Source organism: Morone saxatilis, unplaced genomic scaffold, assembly GCF_004916995.1.
Source record: "Morone saxatilis isolate NCDOM2014 unplaced genomic scaffold, NCSU_SB_2.0 Contig3, whole genome shotgun sequence".
Taxonomy (NCBI): domain Eukaryota; kingdom Metazoa; phylum Chordata; class Actinopteri; family Moronidae; genus Morone; species Morone saxatilis.
In genome coordinates, this window is record NW_023339873.1 from 16,883,468 (window position 1) to 16,904,216 (window position 20,749).

The window sequence follows — 20,749 nt, forward strand, 5'->3', positions numbered from 1 at the left end:
ACTGGAAAACGATGGTTTGTAGCTGCCGATTTGCCATCTACTTTTTCCTGTGTGATGTGACTCAGTGATTCCTATTCACCTGTTAGTAGTTAGTTCTTGATGTAATTCTGGTAAACCCGTGGTAGTATAATCTATGTCTAATATGTGTCCAGTTGTTTTTATGATATTTAGGATCAGCATATGGTCTAGGACTGTGACTGACAGGATTGAGGAGTGGGGTCATGTAGGCGCACTGCAATATAAGATTATTGAGGCTTCGTTTCAGCTGGTAATTTTGAAAACTGCGTGCCAACCAGTGGTGATGAAGAATGCTTCAGTGTTTTGGCATCTTCCACTTCCTTTAGCCACACCCTTCCTCGTATTTAAATCTGGCCTTGCTCCATTCCTTCCAGACGAAGCTGAGTGGAGATGAATGGAGTCCCCCAAAACAAAGGACACGGATAAAAGTGTGTGTGGGTGGGGGGTGTTTTGGATGCAAGTGTGTGTGTGTGTATATGTATGCCCTCCTGGCTGGGTTTCGATTGCGCCTTGGCAGTGCGACAAGCTTATTAGAATGTTTTCCATGTCGTTAAATAATGTTTTGAGCCCCTGCCGCGTATACGTGATTAATTAAGGATTGACGTCTGTCGCGCTCCGTTAGACTGACACGTCGGCCAGGGGCCCAGAGTAGGCTCGCCTGCCTGCCTGCCTGTCTGCCTGCCTGCCTGTGTGTATGCAAGTGTGTGAAGGAGCGGGAGGGGAGTCTGGGGAACGTAGTGTAGAGTAGAGCAATGAGGGGGGCACACTGAGGGACGAGGCAACATTCTCCAGCTTTTGTTGTGGCTCTGTATAATGCGTCGGGGGGCCAGAGCCAGGCTGGCCACTGAAGCATGCTCAAATTGGCCGGAGAAAAGAGTCCTCACGCCACACAATAGAGGACAGCCGCACGCCTGCTTAACATAAGAAAGTGGCTCTTACTCTCCCCCTCCTCCTTGCTCTCTGCCTCCACCCACAACCCCCACCCCACCAAAAAAAGGATAAACATATACTTTTCCAAATCCATAATATATACATATAAATGCGTGTATATTTTCTTGTCTTAGTAAGTTTTTTGCACACTCATTTTTCAATTAGCTTTCATGATTTCAGTAGCTATCAGTACAGACTGGTCTGCAAATCATTTAATATGATAGTTAAAATGATTTGTTTGTTTGTGTTCAGTTTAGCTTTTTTTTTTTAACACACAGTGTGTATTGTATATTTTTATCTTTAAGTACTAAAGCTTACAGTTTGAGCATTTTATTTAGGCTACCTGTTCATTGAGTAATCAAACCTGCCTTAAACAGCCATTGTTATGGACAACAGAGGGAATCCCAGTGTAAAGGCTCACCATTAAAATCAAGTAAGGTTAGAGATAATTGTCAGTTCCTTTGGAGATATTCTCCTTCCAATCGACAGTGCCAAGGTCAGGGCTATTGTCCTGATTTTCCTTCCCTGGTCACTGGTCTTACAAAGGCATCACCATAGCACAATAGCAGTAATCTATCTAATAGGTCGACTGTCTGTGGGTTTTGTGAAGTACAGTTGCACCTATTTATTCTGCATATGTGTAGAACACATTTATCAGCCATGCACATGCACTTAAAACACCAAATCTTTCATCTTTAATCTTGCATTGACTAACATATAACAGGCTAGTTACATTTAGACAGATCCTCCTCACCTGTGCTTTCAGAGCAAAACTAGCTCCTCCTTAACTTCATTCTTCTTGTCACTGCAAAAATACTGGTGTAATTTATATATGGGCAGATTAAAATGTTACACCCCTAAACCACATACGTGGCTGTTGCTTCAACCTTTCACCTCATAGTTATGCAGGTGGGTTATATCCCCTCCTAACAGCTTGTGAAGGGAAAGCCCCAGATATTCATAGGGATGATGGTGATGTTGAATTGCAACAGAAAATCTGCCCCATACTTAACTGGAAACGACCATCTTTAGTAAATGAGTCAAACATTTTCCAATGTTGTGCGGAGTGATGTAATACCGGACTGAACCCTGTCACCCCAGGGGCCAGCAGGTGGACAGCGTGTGCTTTCCTGGAGATGAGGCCACATGAAAAGGCCTGAGGTGGCTCTATTCAGAGTTACGTTAATGCACCTTTTGTTGGTGCAGGGGCTATTCCTACTGCCAACACAGAGCCACATGTGGGGCTCAATTCCCATTTCTATACACACACACACCTCAAATCAGGTTCCTTCTGCTCACACATACAATAGAAAACACTTTGCATTCTACATTTGTGGCTTCCTCTAAAATGCTCATTTCAGGCAATCAAGCAACAGTTTGTTGCATGCTAATTACCTCTGACTGCACTGCACATTATGCTTCAGAGGTCAATTACCAACAAAATGAGGGTAAAATGGGCCCTCAATCCTAAAGCTCTTCCCACCAATTTTCCACATGCAGTGCATCGTGTTGGTTTGACTTCCTGCTTATTGCCTGTGCGTGTTTGTTCTATTCCTCTTTTGTTCACCTGCATTCCCTGTTTACCAAAGCTTCAGGTGATTAATGTCATTGAAAGAGAGCAACTGTGTGCATGTGTGTTTGCTAAGGTGCCCGTCGGTTCAGCTAGAAACAGGCTGATGTTTGAACTGTCCGATTTACACAAGTTTATGGCCAAGAAGGCAGGTGTTTCTATCCTGGACCTTGCCTTTGTACACAAATATACACGCGCATGTCTCAGATAAGAGAGTGAACAATCTTTTTGCCTTCCAGCCTCCGCATTCTCATACCAATGTGTTTTTTAAAAAAAGTAAAAAAGATTTCTGTCAATAAGGAAAGGAATAAATAAAGTTCTTTGCTGCAGCTTTGCCATCTAAATATAGAATAGAAAACCTGTTAACAGCTTTTTTGTGCTCTTGTCTAGCATGGTATTACACCGTACATACTTGAGCAGTTTGTGCAGAGCCCTCTGCAGTACAACATATGTCAATGTTGAAAGAGCACCCATCTGCCACTGAGCCGCCTGTACCTCAGCAAAACAATACCTTGTCTCTGGCTTTAATTACAGGTTTGCTTGTGTGTGTGTATATACACGTGACTCACGAAAGTTGAAGTCTTTTGTTCTCCCTCTTATCCTCTGTGAACAATCCATCTGCTGCCTCTCTCTCTCTCTCTCTCCTGTCTTTCTTTCCCACTCTGTTTTTTATGTCCTTTAGTGACATGTACTGTTGAGTGCCTTGCTCTCCTCAACACACTTAAAATGCTTAGCCTACCTGTTGGAGGAAAAAGCTTTCTCTCTGCCATGTCTCTCACATGGTGGCCCATTTGCAAAATATTTCTGCATCCCTCCACCCACACTAACAAGACCTTGTGCTCATACCAAATACAAAAATCCCAACGAACTGTGAAGATACAGTAGAAGACAATCAGATTTTTTTCTAATTGATGATAGCAGTTTAAATATCAGTCTGGTAATTACTGTTTGCCTCCTATTAACATTTGTGTGTGTGTGTGTGTGTGTCATCAGGATGTTTTGAACACCATCATCCGTTCCTGCTCTCCTCGTTTCTTCTTCCTCGGCCTGCCAGGCTTCACCATGCTTATTGGAGATTTCATCACTGCTGCTGCCTGCGTTCTCAGCTCTGGCTCCTCAGAGGTACACACTTCTAACATTCAGTTTTATTATGTCAATCGAACTGGAATCCAAATTGTTTTCAAGAACTAAAAGAAGATGTTGAATATTAAAATACAATCCATTAAATCCATTTAAAAGTTTTTGTTGTAACAATATTGTCACACAATTTGTCCTTGTAATAATTTTCTTGAATTTTGCAGCTTTCTGACATTGAAACGTTCAAACTTTTTTTGTGAATTTTAGTCGTAATAAACAAGAATCCGAGGGACCAAATAGCACAAATGTCTGAAACTTTTTTTCATTTGTTTGGTTTGCAAGAAAATCAAGAATTTAATCTTCAAGTGTGGAAAAACTGCCCTTCTTGTTTAGTTATACTTTATTGTAACTGTGCAACTATGACTGAAATTAAAACCATTAGTATTTTTTGCTTAGCCTTACCCTGCACTTATTTCTCATGATTATTCCCCCATTATTTAATTTCATACTTCATATTACTATACCTACTGTGCCGATAAATAAAACACGATTTAAATGTACAAATGTTCAACTCAAGCCTGCAGCCATATTTTAGAAGGAACAAGCAGTTAATTACAGAGGAAACAAATTAATGTGATTAATCAGACATTTTGAACAGAAAATGTTTCATTAAATCCATAAGAGCATCACATTTAAAGTGTTAATGTGAGTCATAATAATAATATTACTCGTGTTTAATTAATTGTGAAAACCATTATGTGTTCATCGTCGTTATGGACTTAATGGAGCCATAAAAGAAATGCAAACATTTGTTGCAAGTCCAATGCAAAATATTTTGTAATTGTACACTGAAGTACATTCATATTCGCTTGCGATGCCAACATTTTGCATGACTGTTGTCAGTTGACACACCAATACATGACCACTCCCTGTTAACTTATTGCCAGTGTGCACAGATTTAAACCTAACATGAGCAAGGTAGCGTTGACTGTCTCTAAATGTATTATATGTCAGGAATAGTGTACAGCGAGACTTAAATGTGTTGTTTCTTATTGTTTTGTTTGCCAGTTAGTTTCATATCACCCAGCATAGATGTTTTATCTGTTTTCAGGGTAATAACCGCTCATCAGGTGCAACAGAGGATGTACAATCTGCTTTAGAGCTGCACCCATTGCGCATTTAATCAGTCATTTTGTTGTCCGACGCCTACCATGTGTCAAGAGATTCTGTTGAGCATCAGCAGAACCATGAATAAAGACCCAATTAATTCTCCTGGATCCCGCCAATCCTTTTTCCCTAGATAGCGACCTTCCTGCTTCCTGGAACTGGGTTGTTTTCATGTAGCTTTAAGATATCAATGATAGCATGTTGTTGTTTTTTTTCCTCATCTCCTCCAGGCTCCAAGGATGGAGGCTCAGACAATCCTGGGCTCCCTTGTGTGCTTCCCCAACCTTTACCTCCAGATTCCTATACTGCAGCGTGTGCCTGGCTCTGATGACATTGTTGTAGGCAATGAGGATATCAAGGTAATGGTCAAGATGTGATCAGACATTTCACCTAAAATGTGAATATTAGGAAAAATTATTTAGTTTGACTCCCAAGTCTCATGTTACAATGAATGGTAGAGATTTAAAGATATTATATTAAGCAAGTGGCCTAGATTTCATTTGAATATGTAGTAAACCTAGCATGTTGTCTTGGCTGTTTAGGATTATCTGGTCAACATCCTGCTCGAGACGGCAACAAAGGAACATTGTGAAGGGTCCAGGTATGATTGGCAATATTGGTGATGCTTTTTTTTTTATTATTCTCAATATATTTGATCAGTCTCTGTATGTGTTTTTACATACATGTGACTATGTAATAAAAATTCAAATCCTAATGGATACAGCATTTACCATTAACCATCATAACAATTATGTGCATTGCCTTTTAAGATTATTTACCATTATATTATTTTTGTTGTTTTCTGAATACATTTTGTAAAATTCAAACTCTGTATTTTTATTAAATGTAAGTATAATAATAACTTCTGTCATTCAGGTGCATTGCCGTGTGCAGTCTGGGTCTGTGGGTGTGTGAGGAGCTAATGCAAAAGAACATCCACCACCAGGTTAAAGATGCCATCAATGTTCTCGGAGTAACACTAAAGGTCAGTGACCCTCTAATGAAGGAAATCTGCATCTTCCTATGTGCATTTGCAGTTTGATATTTGCTAACTTATGTGTACAAAATAATTAATAAAATACAACTGCAATGCGGCAACAATTCTGAATTGTATAAATCACTGTCAGCCACAGTGTCTTTAAATAATGTGATGCAGAAAGCCTGGATTTCATCAGTCCTTTTTTGTTTTACCCCGCAAGCCCTGTAGTGTTTATCTCTAACAAAAATGATAGTTGATCACATAAAAGGACTGCAAAACAATTTCAACATAGTGAGTGGAGAAAAAGTGTGATAATAAATGTCCAGTGACTCATGGGTATATTTTGGAAGAGTCCTCTTTTTCTACCTGAGTGAAGAGATGCAGAGAACCAGTAGAGGCTGTTTTTTGTTTTTTGTTTTTTTTTTCATGGAAAAGGGTTTGGGGCGGTGGCGTAATTTCGAGGCTGCTCGCTCTCAGTAGATGTGGGCCAATTTAAGCAGCTACATCTCCCAGCTTCCTGCTCGAGCAACCCCCCCCCCTTCTCTAATGGAGCAGTAATCACTCCCCTGTACAACTTGACACACAGACTCAGCCAGCCCCAAAATAGAGGGTATAGGCTGGGTGGGGGATCTAGGGGGAAGAGTGGCACTGAGAGTCTCTTTTCTAAAAGCAGGTGCTGAACTCTCAGGGCCCCTTTTTGTGTTTGGCCATTTCTACACTCCCCACATTGTCTGCCCTTGTTACATGTTGAGAGGCATTCAGCTGGAAGAAATGGGAAATTTTATTTCTCCACAAAGAATTTCAAATCACTGAAGAAATCCACAGTTGCAAGAAAATTGTCAACAGCTCAATTCTTTCCTCCAATGAGTCTGGAGAAAATGAGCCATGGTTTGAAGTGGAAAAGAAATTATGCTGATTGTATGCACAGTAAGTGAAAAGTGGAATTTAAGGGACATTCTGTCAAAGTCAATATGTGCCTAAACTTTTCCCCCCATCTTGTCCCTCTGCCTTTTTAGAATTTCCAGCATTTAGGGCACACAAGTCCAATAAGGGAATGTGTAGAATAAACGATCCTCCCAAATTGGAAGTGTTACTCTCAGGGTAGTCTGCCATTGGCGGTGTATATCATGCAGCATTCTCCTCCACTTCCACTATCAGAATGTTATCATTTTCAAAATCCCTTTTGCTAGGTAAAACATCAACAACATCCGAGCTAAAAACCTTCATGCTGAAAAGAACAAGTTACCCTTAACCCTAACCCAGTTGCTAATGGTACAAATGTAAACCAGATAGCAGCTGTTACCTTTTCTTTTGCTGGGATTTAGTCATTTTAATGCCAGCTCTCACCTCACAACATGCAAATGTTCCACCAAAACAGGCTCTCCCCCCCAAAAAAACTATTGGGGCACCATCACTACGTCCTGGGCTTAAAGGACCAGTGTGTAGAATTTAGTGGCATCTAGCATTGAAGTTGCAGAATCTAAAGAGTGTAAGATGTTCCAGTACTATTTATTTTGTGTATGCTTATACATTAACAAGCAAATCAGGTGTATTTTTCCTGCTTTGTTAATTCCTTTTTTCACATTGTTGAGATTGAGTATGGGTGGCCAGTTAGCACTAATTTGGTTACACCGATAGTAGATTAAAGACCTTAAATATATAATCGCATTATTAGTGTAACAAGCAACCAAGAAAATCTCATGATGGCCTGTGAGATTTACAGTTAATTGTTGTTTTGTTTGCTGAGAGAATGTGTCACAGCAAAAATGTCCTGGCTGTCGAAATAAAAAGCATTCTTCTACCTCAAGAATGTACATGTACATTATAACAAAAAGATTTTTCTCTACATTAAAGATGCTTATTATAAAAAGAGCCAAACTCTTTGCATTATTAAATTGTTTGTTTGTTTTTCGTTTTGTCCAGTTTGGGAACAAAGCAGTGGCTCAAGCAGCTTGTGACGTGTTTCAGCTGCTCATCTCTCACTGGGAACATCTCCAGAGGTTGGAGCCCACTCTGCCTAAGAAAATCATTGAGGTAACACACACATGCACGCACACACACTAAAATTGTCACTAGCCATCACGGGGCTTGTGAGAACATATTTAAAAGTAAGATGAGAAATTCCTATAATGGCACATGCAATGTGCAATGAGTGATTACTCATGCATATGCATACTCTCTATCCCATGGCCATTTTAGCACACAGTCCTGACTCAGCTCATGAATAGGAGTGTGTCATCCAATTATCTTTCCCCTTGTTTTGTCCCAACACAGATCTTTGTGGCCACAATAGCCTTTTTGTTGCCGAGCGCAGAGCACTCAACAGTGGAAGCAGACAAAAAGGTACATTTTGGAGGGGACATGAAATGGCTGAGATCTAAAGGCCCTTGATCCTTCATGTTGGAATGGTGTAGTTGCAGAGGAATGTTTCTTCTGTCTCTACAGTTCTTCTCTCTATATCTCTGTATTTTCTGACTTTAGAGCTCTAAGATATTACCTGTGGTTTCTCTTGAACTGTCCTGCTCTTTTTTTGCTAAATTGATATCTGTTTTTAATTTCTGATGACTAAACTGAAAAAGTTTAAAAATGTTGTCTCCTCTTTCTCACATTGTCAGTTGATGGTGTCGCTGCTGCTCTGCCTGTTGGACTGGTGCATGGCTGTTCCCCTGAGTTTGCTGCTGGAACCCATCACCATGCCTTTGCTGGACGACCGCACATCCCACAAGGCCCCACTACTGGACTACATCTACAGGGTGGGTAGCTTCACTGACAGCTAGGAGGTGGGAAAAGCAGAAAGTTGCAGTTACAACAAACATGCCTGCCTTGCCTATCCTCTGAAACATACATACGTAGTCTTTGCACACAGACACAATAATTTCAGCTTTGACATGTTCACCCCCGTCCCACCAAATGGGCTTGCCACTTTAATTAGACTCACCTCTACCATGACCTCATGACTATGCCTCATTTAACATTATAGTGGCACAACAGCATTAGAAGTAACCACCATTGATGATGTATGCAGTTAAATGTATCACATTCAGGAAACTCTTACAGCTGGCATTGTAGTAGCATTCATTTAAAGCAAAATTTCCAGTATTCAATCTATTTCTCTGTATTTGTCCCTCTAACCCCTTGTTTTATGGTCTGATCCTGAGGATGAGGGCCAAGCTCCAGGCACAAATGAATGAGGTATTATTCATTCCCTCCTGTCTGGGCAGATGCGGTCAACGGCAGATCTTTGTAAGGATGTCACCCCTGATAAGAAATGGTCCAATTATTCAAACAGGACCCTTTGTCCACTTGATAAGCTCAGGCTATAAACGCTTGTCCTGAAGAATTGAATGGAATATGTCTTAATATGAGAGCAACTGCAGCTGCTATGAAAGCAAAGACAATTAGGCATGATTGGTTGTCTATCGGCACACAAAAGGCATGGCCCCGCTGGGTTTCATTGAAAATAATATATTAAGCAAGGCATCACAAGGTGTGACAATATTAATACAATATCAAGACCGAAATCTATACATTTGCTCCGATACACTGGCTGCTAATTACTCTCTGTGCCAAGCTGAGAATAGCTTCTCTAATAAAAAAACATCTTCCTTTATTCTACCCTTCTATTTTCGCTGACAAGGTACCAGGGGTTGTCCATTTACTTGATTATTGATTTAATTTTCATGCTTCACCTTCTTTTAGTTAGTTTTATATTTAAAAAAACTTGTGTATGCTTTGTCCCAAGCCCAATATATGTACCCAGCTAATCAAAAGGTTGTCATCCTATTCATCCTGACATGAAGAGAAAAGTGAGAAAAGTTCTTTTTGTTGACCAAAAGCATGCACATAGGTGTAAAAAGCAACATTGCTCAAGACCTCATTGGTTTACTGGGTTCTGTTCAAGCTTCTCCATCTGCTCTCTCAGCCGGCCTCAGCAACCAGCTGCACCTCCGCTTACTCTGTGTGCGTGTTTGTGTGTGCGTGTGTGTGTGTGAGAGAGCGGGTAGGTATATTTGTACATGTGCGCACCTGTATGTCTCTGTTTGCGATGTTATTATTTGATTTCTGTGTACACAGGCGTACTTATGTATCCATACGATATATGCCCCTCTACCTACTGTATGCTTATTTCACTGTGTGTTACCTTCCAGGAACTGTTGCTATGCGGAGTGCAGTCACTTAGTTGTCAAGCACAGCTGTGGGTTTTCCCCCTCCCTTTCTGTCTCTCCACCTCTCCACAGAGGACCCTCTTTGGAGCTTTGGCGTAGCAGCTGTTTGGTTCAGGTCTTTTCAGCATCAAGCCTCCAATCCCTCCCCCATGCACCCAGAGGTCTGCTCTGTGGAATCATCCACATACTGTCTACATTGCCCCACACAATACTGTTTCAGATGGCAGGGCCAGCCTGCCTCTCTGAGTGTCTCTCAGCCAAGTTTGAGCGTATGTGTGTACTGAATGGGATTAGCCTTTGCATGGCTTTACCCAAGTTCCTCTACTCTGAATGAGAGGCCCCCTCATTTACATATATTAGGCATATGTTTTGCCTACTCATATGCAGCACCTAACCTCCACTCAGATTATACAGTATACAGGTGTGTTATATGTGTGTAGCTGAGCGTGCATATTTGTGGTGCACAAGGATAAAGTCTTAATTAAATCAAACAGTGTAAACCTGTCCAATGGCTCTAATCAACTGCCCCAGTGCGCCTTATCTAGCCCTGCCAACGGATGCTCTGCCATCTGTTATGTAGATCGATACACTCACACATCACAGGAGAAATGGATTAGTGGCAATAAAGACCCTCTTTTCTCTCCCTCTCTCCCTCCCTTCCTCCATCGCCTTATGATGTAAATGGACCATATATTCCCCTTTCATATGCTCCTGGATCATGTCAATCTAGAACAGGCCTGCAGGAGTGTCACTGCACATCGTCTTACCAGACACCACCATATCTAACACAATGGAGTCTTAACACATCAGAGCTTGGTCATCAGAGTGCCTGTCACTGTCATACTGTAGAAAAACTACCCCATACTTCTGGATATCTGGATATATTCACTAAGTCCTACCCTTTTTCTACTGTTCCTTAGGTACTGCACTGCTGTGTGTCCGGCTCCAACCTGCACACCCAACAGAGCCACTACCTCCTCAGCCTGTCAGACTTGTCCACTGACTATGACCTCATGTTGGGTCAGGTTAAGAGCTTCGAACCACCCCCCTCCCAGATGACCACCACTGACTTTGGCAACCTGCTCACCGTTGCTGAGGGTAAGGACACAGAGCCATCCTGATTCCCCTTTTAATACCTGCTGTGTGTGAGATTGCACTGGGCTGGCAGATAAAATGATGATGCTGGATTTATGGGGTGGATAGTATGTGTTCATGTGGCTGTATGTATGGATGCATAAGTATGAGAGAGTAAAAACGGCAGTTAGTGGTGGCTGTCAGCTGTCACGTTGAAGCTTATCCCCAGGTGATCACTCACCTTCATTTCAGCTCTGTACAGTACTTTTGACAGACCACAGAGATGTATATACTCCCCCCAAAAATCTAAAAATATTACAGGGAAAAGCTGACTCTAAGTAGCCCATCCATTTGGAGCCTGTCCATTAAATGTCAATATCCTATTAAAAGTATGAAAAGGAAATCAGCCATCACAGGGAAAGGAATGTTCACATTAGTACTCAGCCCTAGAGAGAAGACCCATTATGGGGTTTAGATAAAAATGTGATTTTTTTTCCTTCTTTTTTGTGACCTTGTGATTCCATTAGGCAATGTATTCCTCTCTCTCCCTCATGTCCTCAACTTCAGAAAAGGCCTTAAAGCCCAAATACACTTTGCATATGTCCACTGAAACAATGTAAGATATTTGAACAGTACCTTGTTTCTGGAAAATTTCACCACACCTCTGCTTTTTGGTGCACAGCTGCACAGAGTCTTAGTAGAAATAACAAAACACTATCAAAAGGGCAAACCAAAGAGTGCCGACCTAGTTATATTCATGCCCCCACCTCATATTGATCAAGTCACATCAAAGGGCCAGCGCATCTCTAATGCAGCTTGGCCTGCTTTCTAAAGAGCTTTCTCCACTTTGATGGGGGATGATGGTATTGATAGCACTGTCACAATGCAAGAGTGCATCTTCTTGTTTTTCCCACATCACTGCAGAATAAAGCACGGCATGCCTTTCACTTGGGAGTAAAAACCTGTGCATTTACATAAATGCAATTCACTAAGTAGAGTCCTATTAAGCAGCCTGTAAAGATGGTGGTTCTCATTAGCACTCAGCCAGTCTCAACGCTTGTCCATTGTAAGAAGACTCAATGGTCTTTTCAAAGTTGTCTCTCATGATTAGACATGCTACCTATTTAGAGGTGTGCTGGCCAAACTATTGTGAGAAATGAATAAAGTACCCCTATTAGTAATCATAAATGAGATTTGGCTTTGTATAAAAAGAGCCAACAGAGATGATAGCATGTCTACACACAAATGTGGGGCTTTTGAAATATAGCTCTGCGTTGCACAGATTATAAAAGATAGCCCCATGTGCTGCTTTATTCTAGACCCATCAGTAACTTTTACCATTGATCAACTTTCTTACATGTGTTTTCCTTCAGAGATGGTCTCAGTGTTTTTAATCTGCCTGCCCTTATTCTTCCACCAGAAAAGCGACGCCGGAACATGGAGCTGATTCCCCTGACATCACGGATGGTCATGACACACCTGGTGAACCATCTGGGCCATCATCCACTGAGCGGCGGACCAGCCCTCCTGCATAGCCTTGTGAGCGAAAATCATGACAACCCGTATGTGGAGTCATCCGAGCTCTCCTCCGAGGTCTTCAAAAGCCCCAACCTGCAGCTGTTTGTCTTCAATGACAGCACGCTGGTGTCCTACCTGCAGATCCCCGCCGAGACCCCCACTGTCGGACAGCCCCCCCAGCCTTCCTCCCAAGTGCGTGTCATTGTCCGGGATATCTCAGGAAAATACTCATGGGATGGCGCAATCCTCTACTGCACCACCCAGGAAGACTCTGTTGATTCAGGAGTTTTTAATGCAGTTGACCGCCCTCTTTCTACCACCACTACTGTCGATCCCGGCAGAAATCAGCCCAACTCTCCAACTAAGGGGCCGTACAAAAATCATTGCTCAGTCTCAGACTCCCTCTCTGACTGTTGCGAGGAGGAAGAGGTAGATATTCTGGATAAGCTTTTGGAAGACCTGGGCCAGTGCAGCCCAGAATGCCTGCCACAACCGCAGCTTAGGCTCAACCAGCCAGCCCCCTCACCCCATGGCATGAACCTAGAGCAAGAGAGCGCCATCCTGGAGGCCATTCTGCGTCAGACTCAGCAGGAGGAGGAACAAGTGAGGAGGTGGGATGCTGATGTAAGCTTTCGGGCTGCCTGCCAGAGGGAACCCTCCCACCAGGAACCAAAAGCCCCTTTCTACTTCTGCCGGCTGCTGCTTAATGACCTTGGCATGAACTCTTGGGACCGCAGGTACACTACCAACTAAAATTGCCTAAAATCGTTGGTCTGGTTTGCACTATACTAGACTAAAAGAAAGTGAGGTTGTAAGAAGTCATACAGGGGGCTGTTGCTCATCTGTTTCTCAGTTTATTTCTTCATTTTTTGGTCTACAAACCGAATCTTAAATGTAGGCAGTATGGCAGAAAAAACACCAAATTGTGTTATAACCTCTGCATCCTAATACTATATTTTTAACCCAAGTTACTTTATCATCAAAGTAACTAAGCTGTTGGCTCGTTACTCGAAGACAGAAAGAGCAAAGTTAAAAGCACACTGAAGTCTGGAGTGTCTTAATCTCCTCTCCACAGGGTAAAAGTGCCCAGCTGTTTTCACTAAGGTCTACCTTGCAGAGCCACATCTTTGCAGTGCTTCCCCGTAAATTAAAAGCTTACACCTCTTAATGGTGATGGTGCAACGTGCACACGGCTAGTAGGAGATTGCTGTTTGCACCTGTGCCTTTTTTGCCTTTGTTAATCTTGACTGCACAATAAAACTTGGCTTGAAAATTGTTTCTTTTTTTGACAGTATGCTAGTAGATTATAGAATTTTTTCCAAATGCTTGTTCATTGTTGCCAGCGTGGCATGGTTTCCTGAATTGTGTTTTATAGTTGGAGTAGGAAATATCATGTCTAATCAAGACTGTTTTGTTTTTTTTGTCAAACAGGAAAAGTTTCCATTTGTTGAAGAAAAACTCCAAACTCTTAAGGGAACTGAAGAACCTGGATTCCAGGCAGTGGTAATGCCTTTTATGAGTTCAATCTGGAATTGTATATCATGTTTTGTCTTGTAACTAGGTTTGTCTGAGATACCAGTGAACACAGATTTAATTTAGTACTTTCTGCTAATGTTACTGCAGCCTATGGTAAACCTGGCTTTACATAAATCACAACGCTCAAGCAGCATCATATTGCCCGTCCCTCCATTCCTCCACCATGATTTTTCTAATTTGTATAATCTCCTGCAGATCACAGCCCTGGAAGTCTACCACTTTTACTCTTGCTGTCCTCTTACTGTGTCTCTCTTAGTCCAATCAATAAATACTCCACACATCGCTAATGACAGGAGCTTATTAAATAATTCCCTCAGGATTGGACTTCTTTCTCCCAGATGGCCAGACTTGGTTGGGAAACCTGTGCGCAAGCATGCAAAGTGCCCTAAATCTACCCAAGCATGATGCACTGCCATGGCAACAGGGACAGTAGAGGGGGGAAATTGCAGACAAACTTAGTCTTTTCACATTTTGCTCTCTTGTTTTTATTCAACAACTCAGTAACACTTATACAATTTATCTTTATGCTCAAGGTGTAGTGTTTCTGTAATTGCATGCACATAGTGTAGTAGTTTCATGTAATTGGATGCTGTGTTTGTTGTTCTTTTAATATTGGCTACCATATGTTTTGTTCTGTAGTCGAGAGACACACAAGATTGCTGTGTTCTACATTGGAGAGGGCCAAGAGGACAAGTGCTCCATCTTGTCTAACAGCGCAGGCAGCCAGGCCTATGAAGACTTTGTCTCTGGACTGGGATGGGAGGTGCAGACAACCACACTCTCAAATCAACACACCCTCTGTATCCACGGACCTAAATATGCGCACACAGTTTTACAGGCACACTTAGAACAAACTAAATTGTACATGTATTCCTCAGGTGGACTTGGCCACACACTGTGGCTTTATGGGTGGACTCCAGAGGAATGGCAGCACAGGTCTTACGGCTCCTTACTATGCTACCTCCACTGTGGAAGCCATCTTCCACGTGTCCACTCGAATGCCATCTGATTCTGATGACAGCCTCACCAAAAAGGTAAAAAGTCCTGTAATATGATACATTTAGTCAATTCCTGCCTGTCCATGACATTTGGATTAACGCAACATGCATTGTATTAATTGGAAACCTCAAGTCCACAGTATGTCAAGAAAAATGACTGCTTTACCTGTTTTATTCAGTGAAATGGCTACACAGTCCTGCCTGCCCATAGCAGTATGTTATTGTAGCCTTCAGCTCTGTGTTAAGCTGTGATCAGGAGGTGTGACTCCAGAGTGCGGGCATTGATTAGTGACCCCAGCCAGGCAGGCCTGAGGAGTAGAGAGTCGCAGGCGCGTGAGTGAAGAGAGGGCATGTGCCGCGGCGGTAATGACTATGATTCTGCTAGCCCCTGCCCCCCTCCCTGTGTGCTGTGACCAGGGCCTGGATTCAGCCATTAGCTCTCCCTGCTAGGGCAGGCGCCGGCCGGATGCCGGCAGGATCCTTTTATCCAATTCCTGCTGCCGCCACAGGAGCGATCGATTGGGTTCTGCAGTGGGATTCTGAGCTGTAGTGCACCAGTAGCAGTTAGCACGAAGAAATGAGCCGCAAGGCCCCTGCCCGTGCTGCCAATCTTCTCATACAGTACCCTGCTGAGAAGGGAAATTCATCAGTCTCTCCTCATATCCATCCCCCCTCCAGTCCTCCAAAGATCTCCCCCTCTCTGTTCCACAAATAACCCCCTACTCTTCCAAACCCATCTTGAACCTGTGCTTAGTGACTTTAGAAATTAGTTAGACTGAGTAAAGATTTTGACTGGTTGGCCAGAGTGAGGCGCTGGAGGGGCTGCCATGCCCAGAGAGGAGTGTGCTGCCACTCCACTTCTGTTCATTTCACTGGGAACTTCTGTAATTGCTGATGCTCACCTTGCACAGATCTCCACACCAGCAACAGGCCGCAGAGAAATTTGGCTGGCTTGTTGCAGGCATGGATGCTTCAGAAAAAGATTGGGGGGCAGAGGGAAAAGAAAGTGGTATGAAGAATTGGAATGGGGAACGGGCTTTATCTGTGTCCAAGTAGGATGTTTCCCTGTCAATTTAAAAATAACACTTTTAGTCCAGCAGTCACCCACTTCACTGCCTGTAACCATAGAGGCATACTGTGGGAGAGCGACGGATGGGGTAACTCTCACTGGGCAGATTGCCTGTTTGAAGACGATGGAGGGGGGGAAAAAAACGGCTGAAGAAAAAAGGGAAAACCATGAATTCCTCAATCCAATTGTGGGTTTTAGGGCAGTGCAGGCTGCAGCAGTAGCAGCTGGCTTTAGTAATGCGGTTATAGAAGCGACCTGCAGGGTTGGGGTCAGGCCATGTAGACCGCATGCGTGTGTGTATGTGTGTCTGTGAAAGAGAGGGAGATAGACGGGTGCCTTGGCTATCACATTCACCCCCAGGCACCACAGCTTAACTGTGCTGCTGCAGGTTGTTTTTATAAGTAGGCTCTTGTGTTCTGGGGTCTTCTGGTCTCCTGTCTCCATGTGTGTGAAGCCTATTTGCTGGGTGGGAGGTCAAAGAGGGCTAATTGGACAAGAGCCTTTGACTTGAAACACATTTTATTAAAGAAGTCTCAAACATTTGAATGTGATTAACAAGGGAGTAAATAGTTTGGTGCAGAAGATGATTGACTAGAGCATAAGCATCCTCATTAAACTTGTGATTAAGCTCATCCAAATGCTAATATCTTAACCCAAATTAACATCCCAGTGTTGATTGTCTACTGCAAATGCATATTCAACATTTTCTCTGAAATTGTCCCAGTGACTGACCTGGCTGGTACCTGCTGATCCTTGGACAGACAGACTGAACTGGCAAGCTCCCGTAATCAGCATGCCGTGGATTTGTTTAAGATTACCGTATTACCATAATTAAGGGCTCATAATAGAATGTGCTAATTGCATTTTTGGTGGCGAGGGCATGTTTCTTAATGGCTCATTAGGCCCACAGTACATTGGCAGATGTTTTCTTCTGAGTAGAGGCTCACTTTTCAGTGACCATGATACCCCAGAAAACATCACTGGACTACCAGCTAATAAGTGATCTACACTTGTCAGAGAATATAATGTAGCCGTGTCCATCTATTTTACTTTGGAAAGGGGAAAGCTGTTTACCTATTTCAAACTAGCCTCAGTCAATTTCCTGTCATTTAAGTGTATCTTCTTGCCCTGCCCAGTTTCATTTGTGTTCGTGAATAGAGTGGAAATGGGAAGCAATTTAATCTCTGATGGGCAAAGTTAATTGGATTTGAATTATTTGGTTTTGAAATGCTCAATTTTGTGCATTTTGTGTTTGCAATTTGAATTTGTAATGAAAAAGCTATAAAAAGAGTCAAAAGCAGAGCCCAGACCCCTATTTAAACTATTGTTTTCAAACCAAGTTTCTGATTGAGCTGTTAGCAGTCACCTTGTTGTTGGACCTGCTGCATTTATGTTTTATCATTAGGATACACCAACAGTGCTCATGACAGCATAAAACATTAAAGAAAATATTGTCGTATGCACTGATAAAACAGCACTTTATTAATGGGACCTCTACTGATCATACCTGTTATACCTTAGTTCGCCTGTCAGCCTTCTAGAGGTGATGCTGGCCTACAGTACTGACTGGATAAACCCAGAGACATGTCCTAATCTCACTAAAATTGTGTTCCTGTCATCATCACCATAGGGATGAAAATTACCTGCACTCGCCACGCACTTGATTAGACTGATTTTGTTTGTTTGGCAGCTGCGTCACCTGGGAAATGACGAGGTCCACATAGTGTGGTCAGAGCACACCAGGGACTACCGACGTGGTATCATCCCAACTGACTTTGGAGACGTGCTGATTATCATCTATCCGATGAAGAACCACATGTATTTCATCCAGATCATGAAGAAACCACAGGTAAACTGCTGCAGTCAGTGAATTTTGTTAAGGACAACATGGGTCAACTCACTGAAAGTAGGAAGTTAAATTTATTATATGTTGTTGTTTCAATTAGCTGCTTTTCCCTTTGTACTAAATTGAGTCTCTTATTTTCCAGGTACAATAAGCAAAAAAAACACACACACTCTTTCAAGACTGCATTAATTTCCAGTCTCCGTTCATGAGTTAAACCAGTCCCTTCTTCTTGCTTCCTATTCAGACTTTGCTGTGAGTTTTATAGGTGCTTTCTCCTGTTGTGGTTTCTGTCTGAAGGCTCTCAGTTCCCCCTGCTCCAGCAGTGCATTATTACCCACACTGTGGGTATGTGCTCTCAGAGATGGTTACTTTCCTTTCTTGGCTAGCTTTCATCTTGGCTGCTCTGTAGCACTACACTCGATGTGTGGCCTTCCAGAGGGTAGTGAAATTTCTTTCTCTGAGAATGTCTGGCTTCAGATGTTCAGTTAGATCCACAGTATTTTATATAAACATTTTTCAGATTAAAACAAATTTCTATAATGTAATCTGTTTTGTATTATTCAATGTGAAGTCATTGATTATCTTTAATTTTGTCTATGTTATATAGTTAAACAGTATTTATTATTATTAAGTATGACAATTTACTCAATAATGCACAATGACTGGTGTGCATTAGTTTTAAACACTTCAATGGTTGCAGATGGCTCACAAATTAGTGCGTAAAACATATTCTAGCTTCAACCCAGTAGAGGGTTTCTACAGCCAAAGCACAGTTGGGAGATGAGGAGAGGCTGCAACTGCTCTAGCCCCCAACCCCACCCCATCCAATGCAAGCCAGCAAATCTTTCAAAAATTCTGTAACTTTAACCACTTCCACCTCCAAGAAACTCTACTCGGGTTGTTGATGTTAGTTCAAGAGTCAGCCCAGTTTTCTGGCGTGTAATTAAGTTAATTGGTCTTTATATAAGTAAAATCCACTAATTGTATAATTTGACTGGTTATTATACTAGCTGAACTACCAAGTTGAAGACAGCAGGACCTTTTGGAGAGACTTTGACATTCACGTCAACTTCCAGGTCAACGACCATTGAGCTTCAGTGATTAAGGGCCCCCTTCCAATATGCATGAACAGACGCGTGTACCCACACACACTCACACGCTGCCGCTAAAATGCATATTGCCCCTTTGTATTTGTTCGGTAGCTCAATATGAGGGCATTGTTTAGTATTGATTGTTATTTTAATTTCATTTACCGAACATTGATTCGCATTAGATATGTGTGGTTGTCATGCAAAGTTAGGTAAAAATCCAATTTCAACTTGAACCCTTGCCCTAAACAGATGGAGAAACGGTTAAAAAAAAAAAAGAACAAAAATATTTTTAATCAACCCTTTCAAATTTTTGGGCTCTTGCATATACATTGAAAGGACACAAATTAACTTGTGGAAGTTTTGATGCCTCATGTTCTTATTTTTTTGTCTTACCCTTTTTCCCTCTTAACTTCCCCAGGTTCCTTTCTTTGGGCCTCTGTTTAATGGCGCCATCATCACTGGGACGCTGCTGCCAAGCTTGGTGCGGGCCACCTGTATCAATGCCAGCAGAGCTGTCAAGTCCCGGCTGACTCTCTACCAGAGCTTGTATCCTTTACTCCTCATGCCTTCTGCTTCAATTACTGTTCACTATCCCATACGGATATGGCTTATCAGAGGAATGCAACAATCTAAAAAAAAAAATCAACCATTGTTTACCTATACAGCTGAAATCATAAGAGCGTACATTTAGCAATATTTTTAGAATGATTTCATCAAATGTGTAACACCACTGAGCTCTCATTTTCAGCAGCACCAGTGGCCCATTTGGGTAAATTCATTGAGACATGTGGCGTGCTTGTCACGTCAGCCAACGTACACAGCTGAGTGCTGACACTGATCTTTATGGGCTGACTGATTTACATACAGCTATTAGACCGGGTCTGTTTCACAGCCTGGAGCATCATGGGAGGTTGTGTGGGGCTGTTTTGGGTAGGAACACAGATAATGTGTCATCATCTATCACTACCATTTTATGGAGCGCAAGGAGAGCCGAAATAAGAGCACCCTCAACAAATGCATACAAGTGCATACAGATACAAGCGTGCACATACACACACGCACTCGTTCTCATCCCTCCACCCATCCATCCAATAGTGTGCCGTTAAGAGCCTGACTCCAGCTGTAGTTGTCAGTTGGTTTAAAGGGAGTGTAATCACCAATGGAGATGAATTAGCATGTGAATGCCAACAGCACAGAGTTGGGGGGGTAAGAGGGGGGGCAGAGTCGGGATGGCCCCTGGAGGGGGAAACCTGATCTCCCTCAACGCCCCGCTTCTCCTTGGACAGCATGTACAGCACCGCCTCACCAGAACCACGCTGCCCCTCTGGCGGTTGCTATAGAAACCTCCCCCAAGGAGGTTTCATTTGGGTAGAAGACTTGTATCTATTGTTTTTTAAGACATTGACATATTTTTAAAAAGTTGTTGTTGTTTTTCAATTATTATTAAGTCCTTGTGTCATAGTCTTTGACAATAAAGGCCTTTGGTCTTTAATTACACTACAACACGCCCTGTGTATGTTGTTTACTGTTTGGTGTGTGAGTATGTGTCTGCCTGTATGCATTTCACAGTGCATCACATCCCCTGCCCCACTCCCCCACCCGTATATCAGGCCTTGTCTGTGTGTCCCCGGGGGCATTCTGAGTGACAGATGTCTGTTACCCGACGCCAAGTGAATTAGCCCAGTGTGACTGTCAGTGCCGGGGGCCGCC

At 42.5% G+C, this 20,749-nt stretch overlaps 1 protein-coding gene across 5 annotated transcripts in view; it reads left to right on the forward strand.

The window, feature by feature from the left end:
* The window catches only part of ralgapa2 (Ral GTPase activating protein catalytic subunit alpha 2), an 88,689-nt gene that overhangs the window by 40,610 nt on the left and 27,330 nt on the right, over positions 1-20,749 (forward strand). For 3 of the 5 annotated variants that reach the window (XM_035674610.1, XM_035674612.1, XM_035674613.1), the window contains 15 exons: positions 393-446; positions 3,512-3,640; positions 4,993-5,121; positions 5,305-5,363; positions 5,639-5,747; positions 7,665-7,775; positions 8,016-8,084; positions 8,357-8,494; positions 10,828-11,005; positions 12,402-13,236; positions 13,931-14,002; positions 14,675-14,798; positions 14,914-15,069; positions 17,793-17,951; positions 19,458-19,585. In XM_035674610.1, coding sequence (XP_035530503.1) covers positions 393-446; positions 3,512-3,640; positions 4,993-5,121; positions 5,305-5,363; positions 5,639-5,747; positions 7,665-7,775; positions 8,016-8,084; positions 8,357-8,494; positions 10,828-11,005; positions 12,402-13,236; positions 13,931-14,002; positions 14,675-14,798; positions 14,914-15,069; positions 17,793-17,951; positions 19,458-19,585 — 2,450 coding nt within the window. The remainder of the gene's footprint in view (positions 1-392; positions 447-3,511; positions 3,641-4,992; positions 5,122-5,304; positions 5,364-5,638; positions 5,748-7,664; positions 7,776-8,015; positions 8,085-8,356; positions 8,495-10,827; positions 11,006-12,401; positions 13,237-13,930; positions 14,003-14,674; positions 14,799-14,913; positions 15,070-17,792; positions 17,952-19,457; positions 19,586-20,749) is intronic. The other 2 variants (XM_035674611.1, XM_035674614.1) reach the window with 1 other exon arrangement.